Genomic DNA, 19,848 nt, shown 5'->3' with positions numbered 1-19,848 from the left:
CTCATAGTTGATGCGCCAGGAATTCTTGGGCTCTCATGACTTAAGTTTAATTTAAATTGCATGTAAAAATATCACTTCTTTATCACACCTCTTATATATGGCATGGAAATTTTGTTGAGACAAGTTATGTGAAGTATTTGCTGCTTTACGGAAATAACAACCAGCATGCAAGTAATCAGCAAACGTGTGCTGGGAACCCAATCAGGCTCTGAGACAATCTGTGACCTTAAGAAAGTCATTTAAATCTATTTCATTTCTCTTTTATAAATAAGTGAATGAACGAGTTAATAATTTCATTTTCCTACTGTTGATATTCAGTAATACATACCTACATTATATTTTCTAAAATTTTTTTGCACTTGCTATACTTTAAAGATTATTTTTAAAAAATACAGGACAACATAAACCTTTAAAATGTGAACTACAGACCGAGAAAATGTTGCTTTACCAACTACCATTGTAATGTGTCTTCCAAAATTATGAAGAAACATAGCAGGGAGGTAGCAAAACTCCAATGATTGTAATAAAAGATTGCTTTTCGAAAGTTACATAATTTTTTTTTTAAATCAGTGTCTAATGAATTTCTTTCCTTCTGGGGAAGAAATGACTGGATTTTTTCCTTTCTGCTTACAGAATTGGACACAGTAGGTAATACCATTGTTGTCCTGTTTGAGTAAATTAGATAGGTCAATTAAAATTCTGTGTAAATGAATAGAAACTTAATACAAAAACTCATACCAGGCAGCCTGCTGTTCATGTGTTAAAACAAACTAACACTAAAGCCATATTACGTGCCACGCTGCCAGGCTTACAAACATGTCTTGTACTGTAGCAATTATAAATTGTATTTACAACCGGTTAATGGGATTATCTGAATTCCCCAAAGAGGTGTTTGTCTACAAAATTGCAATCAATACAGGGAATATTAGTGTTCTTTACATGTGCTTGAATGTTTGAAGGAGTGGACATGGTCTGAGGTCATAAATTATGTTCAGCAATGCACACTTCCCAGAGTTTTCAAGGTCAGATTATACCAGCCTGTGAATTACAACAGTTTACCGTATTACAAGGCTTGGTGAAGATCTTCTAAGTATTTCTGGGTATTGTATTTATAGTGGCTTGTGGACATTTTGGTAAATTATCTGGTTTCTCTGTGTTTACCCTGTCTTATCTATACTAGCTCCAGTGGCTATTGGACAATTACGAGACCGCAGAAGGAGTGAGCCTTCCCAGAAGCACGTTGTACAACCACTACCTACGACATTGTCAGGAACACAAACTGGACCCAGTCAATGCTGCTTCTTTTGGAAAACTAATAAGGTCAATTTTTATGGGATTACGAACCAGGAGATTGGGAACTAGGTTAGTACGAAAAAATAAGATCACAAACTAATCCCTCTCTTTCAAACTAAAGCAGTTCAATATATCGTTGGAGCAAAAGTGCTTGATTATGGATAACATATAAAGAAAAAATAAGGAAATAGCTCAATTTATACAGTCTCCCATGAAGAGGTTGTTATCCAGGGAATACTGTGAAGCCAGAACGATGCACTGTCTTAAATGTAACTGAGCACAGCTTTGAGAAGAGTTGATTCTCACATCATCCAGAAATCAGCAAGTCAAACTGTTAGTGGAATATTTACACATGGTGCCTTAAAAATTAATATATATCACTATTTTCTCTTTTTAAAAATAATCAGACTAGAGATGAGTAAGGGATGTAGTCAATGGAAAACTATGTATCTCTTGACTCTGGCAAAATTACATTGAAATGTCTTTATAAATAACTCTTCTATTTGAATAGAGTGAGAAATTAAAGCTGAGGTTTTCTTTTCATTTCTGGAGATCAGTTAAAAATCATTTGGTGAACTTGAAAAATTGGGGAGTTTGAAGCCCTCAGTAATGACATGGTCCTATTTAACCTCTTATTAGCCTTTTTTAAACTCTTGACTGTGAAACCATACATGTGTAGAAGTAAAAATATAGTATGCTTCTGTTGCACAGAAACCAATAATGTGAAAGAGATTCTTAGTTTCTCATTTCTTTCCTTTGGAAAGAGATATGAGTGTTTTTACTAATCAAAATATCATGAACATAATACTTGGAACTGTAGAGTTTCATTTTGGGCCTTTCTCTAATTTTTACAAATTATCATAACATAATTATTTTAAGAAGCTGGGCAGAAGGATATGGATGTTTTCGATTTCCTAAATCCTACAGCAATCCATATTAAAAAGTATAAAAATAAAGATGCTACGCTATATAACATTAGATGATACACCCCTCATTGGTTTTTAAGTCACAGCTTCCTAGTATTCTAGTGAAGAGTATTTAATATTGTTAATGAAACAAAGAGACCCTTGGTAATTGACTTCATTGTAAATGTATGCTAAAAAAAAAGGGGGGGATGTCTCAGATTTATGGCATTGACGAGGTCTGTATGTATTCAGAGTGTGAATACTCCTTTCTGTTGCATTTCAAATGATTGTATCTTCAGGTTGCTGGAGGTTCAGTTCTCTCATAAATATATTTTCTTCTACCTGTACTTGAAAAGATAGTATACTTTAAACTGGAGAATATGATTGTCTATTACGGGTGGAGGAACTAAAGCTTTCAGTCCCTTGAAAAAAGCTCTTTGTCTCTCTCATATTTTTCCCCCCAGAGCCACAAAAATCATTATTTGGGGATCTAACCTACTATCCCCTCGCCAAAGGCTCAGTAGTTATGCATACCGTGCCAATATTTTGAGACTCTGGGCTTTATTCAGCATTCTAATAGTGGTATTGTTGTGCTCCTTTTGTTGCTGAGAGGGATTTCAATTGGTCCTATTTTGAGGCTCCATTCAAACCTTGAAACACATCTTTAAAATAGAAAGGGACAAAATTGGGGTTGTTTGGGTTTGTGAATGAGTGGAATCCATACTCTATAAGTACATATTGCAATATTGCAGCTTTTACTTTCTGATGTTCTCTTTTTCCCCCTTACTATGTAACAATTATGTCTCCTATTCCTTTTACAATTGTATGTAGTGTTTGCAATTAGAGATGGAAAGGAAAGCCTAGAAGAATAAGGAGAAAAGAAACCCTATGGGGAAAGTTTAAGCAAATGCTGTGTTACGAAGACAGCAGAACTCTAATGTAGAATCACTGACAACGATGAGGGTAAAGCACCATAGATTCTATCACGGAAAGTGGTTTCTCATTCATTTACTACTTCTAACCCAGGGAAGAGGAAGAAAATCAGCATTATAAACCATGAAGCAAACTAACTCAGATTCTTTCTTTCTTTCTTTCTCTTTTTCTTTCTTTCTTTCTCTTTTTCTTTTTTCTTTCTTTCTTTCTTTCTTTCTTCTTTCTTTTTGATGAACTATATGCAGAACTGTTACTTGTTCATCAATAAAATAACCTAGTGAATTAATTCAAACCAAAACTAGACCTTTTCTCAACTTTATGGGGCTAAGTGAAACAATAAATAAAATCACCATGTTTCTAAACAAAGGCAAATCAAAAGTTTCCTTTTGTTAGAATCCATCTGAAAATTAAGTTTAAGCAAAGAAGACCATGGAACATGGCTGATCTCCCCCAACCATCTCCCCACCAACCCAATGAAAATGCTCATTTGTAGGAAATGGAGAAGAAACTAGACACTTTATCTATTTTGGTCTACATAAGAGAGACACCATTTTACTCTGTAGCTGTCATTGGCTACCTCCCCTGGGGAATGTCTCCTGCTTCCCACCCCACTCTACTCCCTACCCTTCTCCTGTTTGTAAGGGAAAACACTACAAATTGGTGTTTTTTTGTTTTGTTTTTTTGTTATGTTCTGCAGTGGATTTTGGAGACAAGATCTAATCTCTGCAAGTAGAAGGCCTTAAGTTTTCATACTGTTTTATTTTACCAAAACAAGGTAGATATTAAATGCCCTACTTTTTTTAAAAAATAGCAATATTATTTATATAATAAGATTTTAATGTCTTTGAATATATAGGCTTCATCTGATATATGTTCTTTAATTTTGGAAGTAAAATTCTGTTCTATTTTTATATAAAATATTTAATCCACACTCTTCTTGCATTTCTTTTTGTAAATGAAAGAAAAAAATGGAAAAAGCAGCTGATGTCTTGCTATATATAGACTTGTGAAAAACTATTTTCCCTTTGCAAAAATTTACATATTTAAAATGTTATTTTTGCAAGAATTTGCAAATTTCATTCAGAGCAAAACTTTGTCATTTCTAATAGCAAACATGGTCTTTCTCATGAACATGGGGAAATTGTGACAATTTTTATCCAGGTGGAGATTTGCCATTTTCACAGAGAAAGTTCCCCATGTCTGTTGTGACACATCTTATTCAGCCTGCAAAACCGATATGAATTCATTAGAACAGAGACTAATAAAATAGATTTCAAAATCAATAGATTAAATACCTGCTTCCTTTTATGTTTCAAAATAGTAAGTAATAGACTTCACCACAACATTCTGTATCAGTGAAGTTACCTTCATCACCCCTGCAGTAATAGAACTTGCAGAAATGGAGAGCGTATCCAAGACAGTAGAATCAAGATTTCTTTTCTTTTCTCTTTTCTACCACTTTATAATAAATTCCCATCTAGTGTGCAACCCTTTATCCTCTTGATGCATTTTTATTGGCCTGACCTTTTTTCCACCATTACCCCTTCTAAATTAAATTTAGAATACAAATTTGAAAAGAAAAGTGTAACTTACATGGACTCAGTGGGCTCTCGTACTAATATTTAAGTTTATAAGGAAAGATTTTTTTGCAGGGCCCTGAGCCAACTGATTCAGAATCTTATTTTGATTCTTCAGATGTAGCTGCCATAAAAATATACAGGTGACCCAGAACAGGCAGATCATAAATATATAACATAAATATGCTTCTTTTACCTAATCTTTCCCAGTGTGTAGCTAAGTGGACATCCTATGTGATTAATATTGGTTTGACTGACTTTCTGTGTCTCTAATGTTTGTTGTTCTTTTATGAAGAGGAAACTCCAAGTACCATTACTATGGGATTCGTGTCAAGCCAGATTCCCCTCTGAATCGTCTGCAAGAAGACATGCAGTATATGGCTATGAGGCAGCAGCCCATGCAACAGAAACAAAGGTAGACTCTGGAATGATCCCTGACCTGTCCAAGCTACGTATTTCTTTAGATGTGCAGTCTCCTTTTTTCTAGAGCAAATACCTAAGTGTGCAAGAATGTGGCTGTTGTCTGCATGCATTTACTTACCATGGACAGTTCTCAAATATGATTTAGTAGAATTTCATCCACCCTGTTTTCCAAATCTTTTTAAAATTACTTATCAGACAACCTGTTTGGCCCCTTGTATGTTAAAATGTGACATCCCAAACTATGCAGCCAAGGAAACCCAACACAACACGTAAGGAGCAAACCCAAGCAAATGCCACCTGGAGAAACTTGCTTCAGTGTTGGTGAGTTCCTTCCTTGCCATTGGCAACCTCCCTCAGTCACTCTTCTTGATGTGGTAGGAGTATTGGCAACATGTTCAAGACTTCTTATATTTTCTTTGAATCCAACTTTCAAAGAGAAAGAATTGTAGATATTAGAGCTGTAAGAGGTCTCAAGCATTCATGGATGGATGGATGGATGGATGGATGGAATCATAGATCTTAGAATTAAAAATGCCTTAGTCTAGTCTGGCCCCTCAGCTTTGTGATGACCAAAGCCTTAATGGCTCTGTTTTTCAGTGAAGTCCCAGAGAGGTTAAATGATTTGCACAAACTCACAGTGCTGTTACATAGCCTTCTAGTCTCATGTGCCTTATATCACAGTTTAGAGTAAATAAAATGAAAAATCCCTTTCTTTTTACCAGTATAGCTCAGCCATGATAGTAGTTATAATTTTTCTTTTCAATTGAGCATGCAAATTAAGTAGGGGAAGGGAGACCTGTACATAGGTCATCAGATGATCTGCCTCAGTCTTCCTAATTTATTGATCTGGGATGATTAGCCAGGTCCCCTCCCCATCCACACTAGCTTAGTCGGGAGCATTAGCTCCAAGTCACTGCCAGAGAAAGAATCTATCACCCAGTGGCCCTTCCCTTCCTTAGTCAGCAAGTACTGATGGTGTCTCTGCCACCTGCTAGACCCCCGTGTGCCCAGAGAAGACACAGTCTCTAACTTTGAGGAGTTAAGAAATTAGAAAGCGAAGGCACGGGAAACTTTTTTCTTAAGTAATGCCGTGTGAGAAGTGCTGAAGTAAAGCTTTGATCCAGGAACTACTGAAATACAGAGGAATTTTCAGTTAAGCCCAGGAGAGTTGAGAAGTGTCCTAGAGAAAGTGCTGTTTGAGGGGGACTCAGAGGTATCAGGAAGAGGAGGGTCAGGCAGAGGGACTCAGGCAAACAAGAGCACCAGGGTGGTATGAAGTCCAGGATGTCCTTGGTAAGTACTGTGTGCGTTGGTGAGGCTGACCCAGCAGGAGCAGAACTGAGAAGAGGGTTGAGTCGTTCGGCAGGAGATGAGATTGAAAACATACTTAGGGGACTCGGTTGTATATGCAGCTAATAAGTTTGTTCTTTGTGCGCAGCATAGCTTTGAGGCTGTGTAAGGCTTTGGAGCAAAACAATGGAACTTACAGATTTTTTTTTAGAGATGACTTATTTGGGACAAGACCTATTTCATGGGAGCAGACCGGAGGTAAAGACGCTTGTTAAATAGTTTAATGCGATCATAATTTCTGGTGCTAGTGTTCCAGACTGGAGTCCGTCCATTCAGGATTGGCTGTTAAATGAAGGTTGTCTCAGGGGTTTTAGATTTTTGATTCACAGGTTCTCGATCTTATTTTTTTAACTGCTAACTTCTGAGTTTTTTGAGGTATAGTCATTAAAATATATTAAAAGGCCTTGGAAAAATACAATAAAATAAATCATAGAACAGTTCTTTATAGGTGGAATTTGTGTGCATTGTAATAAATTATTATTGTTTTGGGTTATGATTATCTTGTCCACCTGTTGGCGGCAACACTTAGAGCCTTTAGTTTCTGGTGTGTTCTCTGCACTCATGCCTTGCGGCGCTGCACAGTGGAGCTGATGGTGAGGTCGAGACCAAAACAAAGTTCGATTCAAAAATAACATATATTCAAACTTAAATATGAACAAAAGCTCGATAAATTGCACTTAAGACAGCTGAAACTCACCTCTCCCTGTGATTTACCTGCAAAGAATCCGAGCAAGTTCTCGTGGAAATGGGAGCCTTCAAGGAACATTCTTTGTAAAAAAAAAAAAAAGGCCTGGGTTAGGGAAGCAAGACCTAGGACTTAGAAAGGTCTCCTTATGAAACAGATTCCAGAGCTCTAAAGGTTAATAAGCCATGAACACTCTCCCTCTCAGTCTAGTTGTAATTGCTTTGAGAATCAGACATAATGTGGATGTATTTAAGAAGGGATATAAAATTCTCAGTGATGTTAATGAATTGTACCAACCTTAGTTCCTTATAGTGTTTGCTTTCCTGTGAAATAAGGATGTGAGAGAACCAAAGAAGTACAGTTGACCTTTGAGCAACAGGGAATTAGGGGCACTGAGCCCCCTCACAGTCCAAAATCTGGGTATAACTTCTGACTCCCCGAAAAACTTAACTACTAATAGCTTAATGTTGACCAGAAGGCTTACCAATAATAAAAAGTCGATTAACACATATTTTGTATGTTATATATATTCTTACAATAAAGTAAGCTAGAAAAGGAAAATGTTACTAAGAAAATCATCAGGAAAATACATTTACTGTATTGTATTTATCGAAAAAATTTTGCATGTAAGTGGATCTGCGCAGTTCAAACACATTTTGCTCAAGGGCCAGTGGGACTGAAATTTTCTTTTTGTTGCTGTTGTTGTTTTGTCTTTAATGATACAAGTTTTGGATTCTGGACAGTTGCTCTTGGAATGGTGTCTTGCTAACTGACTGCAATGTTAGTGTTGTCGACCTCACAGGCCCCTCATGGGATTAGCAGGACAGAGGGAGGTTTCTGTTTTCTCTCTGAAGGATTCTACCAACTGGCCACATTAATAGGCCTTCAGTGAAGCCAATTATCCCATTGTGCAAAAACACTTGGACAGAAGAGGGAGAGTTTCTCTCCCTAAGTCTGGATGTCGGAGTTAAGAGTATTTGTTGAAAAACCATGGAAAAAGAAAAGTATTGTATCATTTGTCTTATGGCTTATAAAACTCAAGTGATTCTATTGAACATATTAAATTTCACATAAGAAGAGCCTGCCATTCTTGTTAAAACATAAGTGACATGTGAAAGGTTTAAAATATTTTATAGCAGCTACTTGTATTTAATATTTTAGAATATTCAAATTGTCTCAATGCCTCGAGCATTAGTGTATGCATCTATATGTGCACATCTTCCACAGTATAAATTTACATGTTTTATGTGTTCTTACGGGATGAAAATTCAAGTATATGCAGTGATCATTTGATCAAGTAGAAGTGAAGTTTTGCAGCTCAGTTTGTATATTTTTCTGTGGAGTTTGGAATCATAGTAGTTGGAGAAGTACTAATGATTGTTGTTCCATATAACTTTATAGTTATTAGAACCCCTTTCCGTTTGGTATCTCACTGGAAGATTTGATAGGTAGTAGAGGAAATTTCCACTTGTCTACAAATCCGATTCCCAGCAACACCACCATATGGAACATAGCCACGAGTCTGGAAATAAATGGAAACAGCTTCTGATTGAAAAAACAGTTGTCACAGAGCCCAGAGTTTAGCTTAATTGAAAAGATGAAGCCATTCTCAAGCCATGTACCTAAACTAAAGGAGCAGATTAGAGCCCACTCGATTCATAGGCAATCGTGAGGTAGAACAGTTGGCAAGAGGAAATATGAGTGACAAGGTGACAAGGGTCTTCCGTTTGCTTTTGGGTTAATCAACACAGAAGTGGGTGCACATTCAGTGGAGGGACAAGTAGACCCAGGTACTCGGGTAGTTTTGAGTATCATCAGTCTAGCGACTGGAATCTAGTCTAACACAGTGTAACAACTTTGGCTTATTGATGACATTATGCATAAGCAAAAAGAGGTAAAGTATCCTGGGTAAGAAAGCAGGAGAATGTGTAGTCGCCTTTTTTTTTTTTTTTTTTAAATATCTTCTGTTGAAAATATTTCATATGAAAATAACTTCTACATTTAAATGTCATCTTCAGTTTCAAGGAAATTCACTCATGGATAATTTGCTTGCCCTAATTTAGACAATAAATAACTTAGGTTATAGAACAAAAATGAGAGCAGGACTTCTCAGGTCTACAAGTAAAAATGTTTGCTGCAGTTTATTTTTAATATTTAAAAGAAGCACCTATGTTGGCATACATATTTGAGTTGTTCTTCTGAATCCTCATAGCAAAAGTGGGGGAATGGAGCCACGTGCTTTTGACAGTGTGCTGGGCTGTGTTTGATCCCAGTAGCCGTTCTCAAAATATTAAGGTGCATTTATCATTCCTTCAACAAACATCTAACCACCAGCAATTGCATACAGAATATGTCCATCACACCTGAAAGAGACCCTAGAGAATCATAGAATGTTACAGCTGGAAGGAAGAGATCCCCCAGTCCAGTGCATCCTCTTGACGAGAAAACTGAAGTCCATCAGGGTTGATAACTTATCCACAGTCATAGAGCAACCAGGGCAAAGACCCAGTCCTCTTGTCTTTGTTCTTACACGAATGCCCCCTTTAAAGAGGGAAGATAACCCAAACAGAAACATACACATGTAGTAGATTTGTGCACATGAAATAAAAGGAGAAGTCACACTTCAGTGAGTATGTCCCAACTAGGGAAGACAGGTGTCACCTCCTGCCTCTTTGAATGGTCTCTTCATAGGAAATGGATTCTGTGAAAGAAGGAAGCTTTGTGGCACGAGAGGAGGGAAACAGAGGCCAGTTGGAAACATGGCACAGCAAGGCAGCTTTGCTTTGCTGCAGACAGATGTGAAAGCATGCATGTTCCTAAGGAGTGAGAGAGGACACGAACCCTTGTCATTAAAAGACCTTCCCTAAGGGGCGCCTGAGTGGCTCAGTCGTTGGGCATCTGACTCTTGGTTTCAGCTCTGGTCTTGATCTCGGGGTTGTGAGTGCGCTTGGCGGGGAGTCTACTTGAGATTCTCCCTCTCCCTCTCCTTCTGCCCCTTCCCCCTCAGTCATGTTCATTCTCTCCCTCTCTCTCTCAAATAAATAAATAAATCTTTTAAGAGAAAAACACAAAAAAGACCTTCCTTAATATAGACTTCCGAGGCTGGTGGAAAGCACTCCATATTTAAGATTGGGAAATAAGGGTGTGAGGATAGGCTGCTCTGGCAGTTCTGTGGGTGTGTGACTGAACTTCACTGACCCTTGGTTTCTCCATCTGCAAAATGGGCATTCATAGTAGTCTATGTCACAGATTGTTCTGAAGTTCAGGTGGAAAAAAGTATATAAAGGTTTTGTTTTTTTTTTTTTAAATAATTGGGAACATTCAAGTGTTAGGTAAATTATTATTATTAATACTATTATTACTACGTGTGCTAGAGAACAGTATTTCTTTAAGATAAGGCCGTTTCAGAGAAGAATGAACCCTAGCAATTGGGCAACTTTCGACTTCCATTTCTTTAGACCTCCTGGCCAGTGGTTTTCAGCTCTGTTAATAGTTTACCCTCCCTTCCCTGGAACAGGAATCCCCGGGGGTCATTGCAGACCTAAGCATCTAGGGCTGATCGCTTGCCCTGAGGCCTCTAAGGCTGGCAGGAGTCTCGGTGGGAAGATGATCACGTGCCTGCCCCTTTGGCTTTTGGAAACAAATAAGAAACCCTGGCACCGAAGGATCTGATGTTCACCATGCAACTGCAGTGGTCCCTGGCATAGAGATAGTTTCCACTGAAGATCAGAGAATCAAAATTCATCGCAATTCAGTAACTATTAACTATAGTAATTCGTGTAAAGTTTGTGAATGGTAACAGTCACCACTTACCCTCCAGATAAACATTTATTGAACATTTTAAATGTCCTTCAATAAGCACTTTCTGTGCAAGATCTCATTTGGCAATTACATGGGCTATTTACTGATAAGGAAATGGAGGCCCATTTAATTTTGCTGTATGCGAGAAGCTCGCTAATTTGTTTTTCCTTAGACAGAGCCCCAGGTTGTTCTCTTTTGTGGTTGTTGCCCTCTTGGCATCTGGTGGAGTCAGGTTGTTATTTTCCAAAGAAAGGTGGGGGAGGGGCATCTCTGTAGAATCAGTTCAAGGGGGAGGGCCAGCTGTAGATCAAAGAAGTGTCGTGCATATTTATTAAGAAGACCACATCAGTTCAACACATGACTCCCAAGTTGCCTTTGTGATGAGGACCCCTTGAAGAAATTCATGAGAAGAGAATAGCGTCTGCCTTTTTCAACATTACATCCTCAGCATCGAGCACATTGTCAGCGCTCTGTAAATATTTGTTAAGTGAATGAATGATCCACAGCTTTTATTTCAGCAAACAGCTTCCACCTCCTCCTTTCCCTACCTCTCCCACATTTTTGACTAAAACTGCTGCAGTTAATACAACTACCCCCTCGGAATTTAATTTTTCCCTCCTCTCCTTGCCCAATTATAGATGTAGAGCTAATGAAGAGTCAAGTACTTCAAGAGCCACCAATAAGGATTGAAGTGATGGAGTAACTCATTAACCAGGGCTGATGTTTGAGGTCATTTAGACACAGACATATTTAGTATGACATCAAGGAGTCAGTTCGCATTCTGAAAGAAAGGCGCTCCCAGCATTCTGTATTTTCCTTTGATCTATTCGTATTTTACCTGGCTTCAGACCTCAAGTCATCTCAAGATTTTCTGGGACAGTTGTTCTAAAGAGAATCTCAAGATACCAATAGAAAGTTTTAGCCTCTTGCTCCAATTAGGAGCTCAACGTTTAGATTGGTTCATGCAGATCAAATGATTATGTACCTTCTAGAATTCTAAAGACTCGGTTGGCCCATGCAGTCGAGATGTTGAGTTTTGCCTGTGCATTTTTCACCTGCTTCAAGAGGGACTTTTCCAAATGTTTCATCTAGTCCATTGAAAACCGTGGTATTGCTAAATATAATAGAGTAAATATAATAGAGTAAATATAGGCCATTCTTTGCCTCTCGTTGGATTCCTTCAGTGTCTGTACATGTGAGATTATTGACAGAATTAGATATTATTTTACAGTAGAGTTCCAGCTGTCCAAGTTCTAAATAACAGCTATGACTAACCCCATGGGGGAAGATTCCTAAAAATTTTCCATGTTTTCTGTGTTAGTGACAGGTTTCATGCGTACACTCCGCTATTAAAGCATTAGACTTTCTTTGATTTCTTAATCATTAACAACTGTAGCTTTGATTGCCCATGGAGCTGCAAGCTGTTAAAATGATCATTTGCCTCTTACTAATTTGGAAACCAAGAGCTGTTTCTTCATTTGATGAAGCACAGGTCTTTCTCAGAGCATGTACAGCTCAGAAGCACTAAGAACCTGCTGTCAGAAAATAATCGTCTAAAAATACTGAATTTGTCAAATAAATGGGATGAAGAGAGAAGATACTATTAAATACTAAAAAGTTCAGTTCTTTAAAGGATTCAACAAGGAACTTTTTTCAGTAGGAAGCGTCTCTGGTTTTTACAGTGTGGTGTTTAAATGGTTCTTTATGAAGAAGGCAGAGAGGCAGGAAGTCTGAAAGCTGTGTTTCAATGTCACAAGGTCAGTTGAAATTCAACCAGGGTTAACATAATGTTGAATGTCTCATGTGAGTCAATAGAAACATGTAAGAAATATCCTGGAAAAATTTTGTTTATACACAGCCTTTTTGAAACTGTGCCCCTGCCGTGCTTTCCCCATAGTAAATGCTTAATAATATTTGTTAAATCGATTTGATAGATGTTACGATCAGTTGGTGGTAGGATAAAATGAAATATGTTCCCTTGAGCATTCATTCATTCATTAGCCACTCAGTGACATTTATTTATATTCCAAATGTAGTTTATTGGAAATAAATAAAAAATTGAGGGCTTGGTTTATAAAAAATTACTTTTCTGTGATGTGATGGTTGTACTTGCACAACATTGGGCTGAAGGAACTTATTTTGGGCCAAGAGGCTCCCACAGACTAGTTCTGGGCAAGCTACTCAAGAAATATCTGGGAGGCTTGTTAAGGTCATCGATTCCTAAGCCCCATGTTAAAGATTTTGCTGGGTAGGTCTAGGGTGAGCCTAGCATTTGAGCTTTCTGAAAAGCTACCCAGATACTGATCTACATTTAGGTTTCAGGAGCTAATGTATAACATAAAGATGATATCATCTTTAACTGTTTCTTCCAAGAAGAATCAGTTACCACAGATACTGTCCAGTCTATTTTTAATGTGGCTCTTCTTGCCTTCCCGTTAAACTTTCTCCTCAGGGAAGACCCAACCCTGAGGTGATGGTGGTGATAGGATGTTTTCCTTAGACAGACCATCAGGAAAATGAACATCCAGCTTTCCTCTGTCCAGTGTTTCTGATTTCTAGGGCTTCTAAGTGCCAGTCCTATGTCAGGCAATACACTGAGGATATGCCAATATGTGACTTATTACTTAAGACAGGAAATGCAAAAATCAGCATTACCGAGGAGCTCTGTCAGAGGCTCGTAGAAAAACTACTCTTGTATATGAGCCCTATTCCTGCCCTTCCTGATATCATTATGGCCCATGCTGCTCCCAGACTTGGCCCCCAACCTTTCTCTGGGGAGATACAACATAAGGTTCTGGCTTATAGATGTCCTACTGACAAGGCAACCAAAGTGAACCAAAGGGTTCAGTCCACTGTTCACCTTGCTACTCTTATGGTTAGAATAAATCCTCTCATTTCTCAGTTCTGACTATATTTTCTTTTCTTTTTTTTTTTTATCCTTTACCTTTCCTATATAAGATTTGTTCTTGAGTACTGACTGACCTGCACGGTTTCTCCAGAATTTACCAAGTTCCTTTTCATCTGCAAGCTAATCTTGATGTATTTTCCATCTCCTGTATAATATAGTGTACCTCTAATCAGCACTTGCCACTCAATATCATTATTATTAATCATACATTAATTATAATGTGTTCTGATTTTGAGTGCTTATTAAAAATATCGTTTCTTTCCCTTAGGAATTTCCTCTATCTTCATCTTTCTGAGGAAGCAGATAATTTTGCTTGCGAGCTGCAGGCTTGATAAGTACTGGGTGCAAGTAGCTTGCGGGAGAGCATCTGTCCTCTGAAAACTTACACTCTAAAAGGAATGCACATCATTTCCTTTTATGGCCAAATTTCCCTTGTCTTCGACATTCGACATTTCCGCCTATGGAGCATGCGTGGTATACTAGATCCTGTGCAGGACAAAGGAAGGTTGATTAAGCATAGCCTGGCAAAGTCTCATAATTACTCTCTAACCCCAGAGTAAAATTTAATAGAATTGAAGTCTATAGGAAATCTTTCCATTTTCCCTTCTGCAGTGTAAATAACCATTTCTGTTTATTAACTCCACAAATCCCAAACTCCATTAAGTTAAATGAAAAAACACATTTCAACTCTTTCAGCCTGTGCTATTAGTGGTATACAATTTCATAGCTGAAAAAAAGGGGGCTAAAATCAAATGAAGCCTGGAATGGGTCAATGAGGATGAGGAACTTCCCCAAGGATAAAATCATTCAAGTCTTCTAGAACAGAATGGTTGGCAACTGCTTCCCCACACAAGTACTCAAAGTACTTGCCCCACCGAGTCTTTTTTGCCTCTCTGGGATGATTCTTTAAGGAGGAAAAAAATTTTAAAAATTCAATTTTTCATAAATGACACTTATAGCACAGGATGATAGTACTAACCCTTCCTGTCATCGCTTGGTATGGCCCCAGCAGAAAAGTCCTTTCAGATTTTTTTTTTCCCCAGTAAATAAAAGGATAGGTTTGAGTTGTTCGGTGTCATTAGAAAAATAACAATCCACATTTGGGTGGCTCGGGGCCATCACAAAGATGATAACACAGATGAAGCGTGTTGTCCTCTTTGCCCACCCTGTTCACCTTCTGACTTTATGTTTGCTTTTCATAGTTCTCTGTTAGATCCTGTCACAGAAGCAGTGAATGTAAATGTCATTATGAGAGACGGCAGTTTTTCTTGGAAGTTTTGTTTATCTAAGTTCTAATGAACAACATTCAAGATGGAGTCATTTCCTAATGCAACCTGCGCATTGGTTTGCACGATGTCTCATCAGGTCGATTCATCTCATATCTGTCGTCAGAGTGCAGGTGTCTTTGGGCGCACCCTGTTCATGTATCAGGGACATTGTTATTCATAGTAATTTCATATCAGTGATGCAGTTGACTTATGGTATTAACGTTAGAGTCAAGTGTCTGGGTGGAGAGAATATTAGGTGGTCTTGTTTATAAATATAATGAGAAATGGGGTAGGGGGAATGGGAGAATAAACATAGAGTGAATGCTGTCTCTAGGTCCTAAGCTTTTTGTAGATTTTAATCTTATGTTCATCTGTTTTTTTTTTCTCTAAATTTCTAACATGAAGGAAAAGAAATGAAATCTTAGAAAAAGAAGAAATTAGAATTGCTACTTATTTCTTATTTTGTATTCGCTCATCTTAGGAGACTTGCCCAGGCTTTTTTTCATATGTGCTGTTTCTCTCCCAAGCAGCCTTTCCTTCTCGCCTGAAGCCTGTTTTCTGTGTCTTAGCAGGAAAGCTCATGAGTTTGTATGACTAGGACCTAAGGATAAATGCATTACTGTAGCTGACTTTGATTCTCTTTATTTTTTAAATTTGGTAACCTCGGTTCGTAGGTGGATTCTTGCATGTATTTTGCTGCAAGCTGATGTATATGGTCTTCGTATTTGCAGACGAGGTTGGGGTCAATGGAGATGAGGTGCATGGGAGGCTTTAGGAAATATGAAAAAGAGTATGGTAGAGTTTGTAGGCTGAATCATGTACAAGAGATATTAATCAATCAAAAACCATTCATTAACACTTCTCAGGCCACAGCTCCTAGATCTTATTGCAGATTAAAGTCCCAATGTATTTAAAATGTTTTCCATTGATCCATTGGCCATTAAAATTTATGTTCACACTGTGTGCCATCATGGACATCTTAGCCACCACTGTCCGAAGAAATACCTTGTAACTCTTTTGTTCTTAGATTTCTGAATTTTCAAAAATTGGTCCCCTTCCCAAATCCCTCTCCCCTTTTTCTTTTCACAATTGAAAAAGTTTCTTCATCCTAACTTTATAAGACTGTCAGGGAAAAAAATCCTCCAACTATCATGAGATATTAAAGAAGATAGGGTAAAATCAAATGCCTTGGGAGTTTTGTGTAGTGTGAGAAAACAAGGAATAATTTTGTTTGTTTGTTTTTTCCAATCTAATATTTTTAGGTACAAGCCTATGCAGAAGGTGGATGGGGTTGCAGATGGTTTCACAGGAAGTGGTCAACAGACCGGCACATCTGTTGAGCAAACTGTAATAGCCCAAAGTCAACATCATCAACAGTTTTTAGGTATGTTAAGGTGTAATGCATAGTTTAGTTGCTATTAGGATGTTGAAAACAAGAGAACAATAGTAGTGTTTTCTCCAAGTACTATGTCTATTACAGATGTGAATTACACAGAAACATTTATGTGTGTGTGTGTGTGTGTTTGTGTGCTGAAACTCTGCATACCATGGGCTAGTTCTAGACCATTTCTACTTCCTCATGTTCACCAGAGCTTCTTTCAAAAAATCTCAAGCTGTGTAAGAGTTCTAAGGGCATAGACATAGGAATTGAAGGCTCATAGCTATGAAATTGCCTTGCGGAATTTGAATTAATTGGGGTTTCGTGATCAAAGTTGTGTTGTGTTTACTTTCAGTAGTTACCTTCACGTGCCCACAAGAATTCTCATTTCCTTTGTATAAAGTTGCAAATTGCGTAGTCTCAGGTTAGAAAAAAAGAAATTCCTATGAGCTTTCAGAAAGTAAGTTATTCCTTTAAATTGATCATAGTATATCCTATTTTTGTAATTTTGTAGACGGTATACATGTTGGCTTGTCATTTAAAGAGTGAGGAGTGGAATTTGAACATTCTGCATATTCTGGTCATAGCTACCAGTGCAAAAAATGGCACTGTAATGGACAACTCTTCTAAAGATGAACATGCGTAGCTTCCGCACAACAGATCAAGACAAACAGAAGCTATCAAAGAGTGTGCATGTGTCTGTGTTGTGTGTGCACACATTTGTCTATGTACACTTTCTGAGAAACAACTAAAAAGGACTCTCAAGTCACAATAGCTTAAAAACATGATGGCAGCGTTTCCCAAACTGGAGTCCTCATGTATACACTTTAGAGCCTTGAGCTCCCAAGGAGAATTTTAATTTTTTTATTGTGTGTTTCTATCTCAATTCGAATGTGTAAAGAGATAATAAAAGCCTATTCTGGATTATCTAGGAGAGGAGAATGAATACTGTTCTGCGGTTTTAGTTGACACATTTGTATTTGAATTTACGGTAAAGCAGGCATCAAAGTGTGTTACACTGATGGTCCTGAGCTCACGAGAAAAGAACAGGGAGAGACTTACTATGTAAATTACATAAATGATGTAATTCATCCCAAGGGAAGGCTCAATGATGTCCCGGTGCTCTGTGTGGAGGAAAGTTCCACAGCTCGTTTGAATACAGAAGAGTCATGGAACCAGCCACCAAAAAGTACAAGTTGGTATAGGCGGGCCAGGCTCAGAAGATCTGGGCCACGGCAGTCAGTACCATATTCATGTTGCAAGAGGTAATTTAGTTACAGGACATCAGCATCATCCATCATATCAAATTCATGTTGTTAAGTTTAATGTGATTTTTGTAGTTTTATTTGGATTCATCCCATAGCTTGCTTGGTTTATGATGATACGAGAAGTATGAGCATAACGAGTGTAAAGCTAGGCTTATTTTTTTCTATTCTTAAGTAATGTAATAATAAAATAACTAAAACTGATACCGGCAGCTCGAGATATTTTCCTTTTAATAGGGGCCCTATGTTGAGAGACATTACGGTTTGTTACTTCCAGTATAATTGTAGTGAAAATTTAGTTCCTCCACAGTTTTTACATTCCTCCTCTATTCTTTTGTACTGAGGATGTTGCTACATTTTGTTTGAAAAATACTACTATGAAAAGTTCTTAACTGTTGGACCTCTGGCCTTTACATTTTTTTCCTTTCTTAGTCTGTCTTAAATTTCCCCTCATTAATCTGTAATTGGCACAATCCACAATAGTTTGTTGTTGTTTTTTTTTTTCTGTTGTGTTGTCATGGCAACAGATGCATCTCGAGCACTTCCAGAGTTTGGAGAAGTTGAAATCTCTTCTCTGCCAGATGGTACTACCTTTGAGGATATCAAGTCACTGCAGAGTCTTTATCGAGAGCACTGTGAGGTAAGTTTCTTCAAATACAGTAGGAATGCATGCTAAGTTTTGCCAGATAACTTGCTACAACAAAATAATCCAACTTATTCCTAGAGGACAGGGGAAGTCAGTTCATATATCTTTGAACACTGAGAAGTTCATCGTTCTTCTTGTCTCAGACCAAAGATAGGAGGGATGCAGGAAAGGGAGAAAACATTTTACTGCCCATCTTCTTAGAGTCTCCTAACCAGAATCCTTAGACACGGCAGTGCCACTTCTAGGTACATACGGGTGAAGACATTATGTGTACAAGCGAACTTGTTGCGTTATTGTCTTTAGTGCAAAAGATTGGTTGTAGCTTCCACATCTAAAAGGGAACGGAGTAAATAAAGCATGGTCCAATCTCTAGAGTGGAATATTATGCAGCCATTAAAGAGAACAAACCCTTCTAGATGTACTCATGTGGAATACGTTACAGGATTTATTTTTAAGGGAAGAGCAAGGTGTAAAACAGCGTGTATCATATACTATCATTTGAGTGAAAAAGAACATGTATACAAATCTCTCCAGCAGAAAGAACAAAATGTCAGTGTGTAAATGGTGGTTGTCTTTGTGAAGGAAACTGGATGACTGAGAGTCGGTGGAAGAGAACTTATTTTTCAATATCCCTTTTAACCTTTTGAATTTTACACCTTAACTGTGTATTTCTATCAAAAATATTTTCTGGAGGGGTGCCTTGCTGGGTCAGAAGAGCATGCAACTTTTGAGCTCACGGTCATGAATTCAAGCCCCACATTGCGTGTGGTGATAAATAAATAAGTAAACTTTTAAAAAGAGGAAAAACAAAAAGATCTGTTCTAGAAATGTTTAATGAAGCATTTTAGATGTGACTTCCAGAGATTATTGAGGCTCTAGTTTTGTTTTGTTTTTGTGGTTAATTAAAGTTTCTCTTGGTATTTTCCATCCCTGCTTCTACTCCTTTTTCTGAGTATTCCCCACCAGAATTGGCTCATTGTCTCCAAGAGGTGAACTCTCTCCAAGCCAGCGTTTTAATATACCTGCAGCTCACCTGGCGGAAAGGGCATAATAGATTGCAATAAGAATTTTCTTAAGTGCCTCTCCTTTTGAAAGAGGAGTCGGTTTAGAATTTAAGTAGCTTTATTCCAGGGCTATTTGTGATCTGCTTAGGAGTAAAAGATATTCCTTGGGGTTTCATGGGCAGTCGTCCTGACTGCTGACAATGCAGTATGCAGTGAGAAGTCTCAGCTCATAGCATTCACAGATTTTTTTTCCCACTCCAGAAATACAAACTGCTTGAGTGAATCTGAGTGCTTGTCAAGGGTGCTGGATTATTAACAACCAAGGGCAAGTTCTCTCTTTATTAACAAACCATGTGCCAAAAGTGTTTTTCAACATGTCCTGCCAGTTCATTCCCAACATTTCTTGGAATGA

The 19,848-nt window shown here is 37.9% G+C and overlaps 1 protein-coding gene across 1 annotated transcript in view; it reads left to right on the top strand.

Annotated features, from left to right (window-relative positions):
• Window positions 1-19,848, top strand: part of RFX3 (regulatory factor X3) — a 236,731-nt gene that overhangs the window by 165,207 nt on the left and 51,676 nt on the right. The window contains exons 6-9 of the mRNA XM_035029136.1: window positions 1,181-1,362; window positions 5,004-5,123; window positions 16,406-16,527; window positions 18,314-18,426. Coding sequence (XP_034885027.1) covers window positions 1,181-1,362; window positions 5,004-5,123; window positions 16,406-16,527; window positions 18,314-18,426 — 537 coding nt within the window. The remainder of the gene's footprint in view (window positions 1-1,180; window positions 1,363-5,003; window positions 5,124-16,405; window positions 16,528-18,313; window positions 18,427-19,848) is intronic.

This window comes from Mirounga leonina, unplaced genomic scaffold, assembly GCF_011800145.1.
Source record: "Mirounga leonina isolate KUSES-001 unplaced genomic scaffold, KU_Mleo_1.0 Mir_224, whole genome shotgun sequence".
Classification (NCBI taxonomy): Eukaryota; Metazoa; Chordata; class Mammalia; order Carnivora; family Phocidae; genus Mirounga; species Mirounga leonina.
This window is presented reverse-complemented; position numbering and strand designations above follow the sequence as displayed.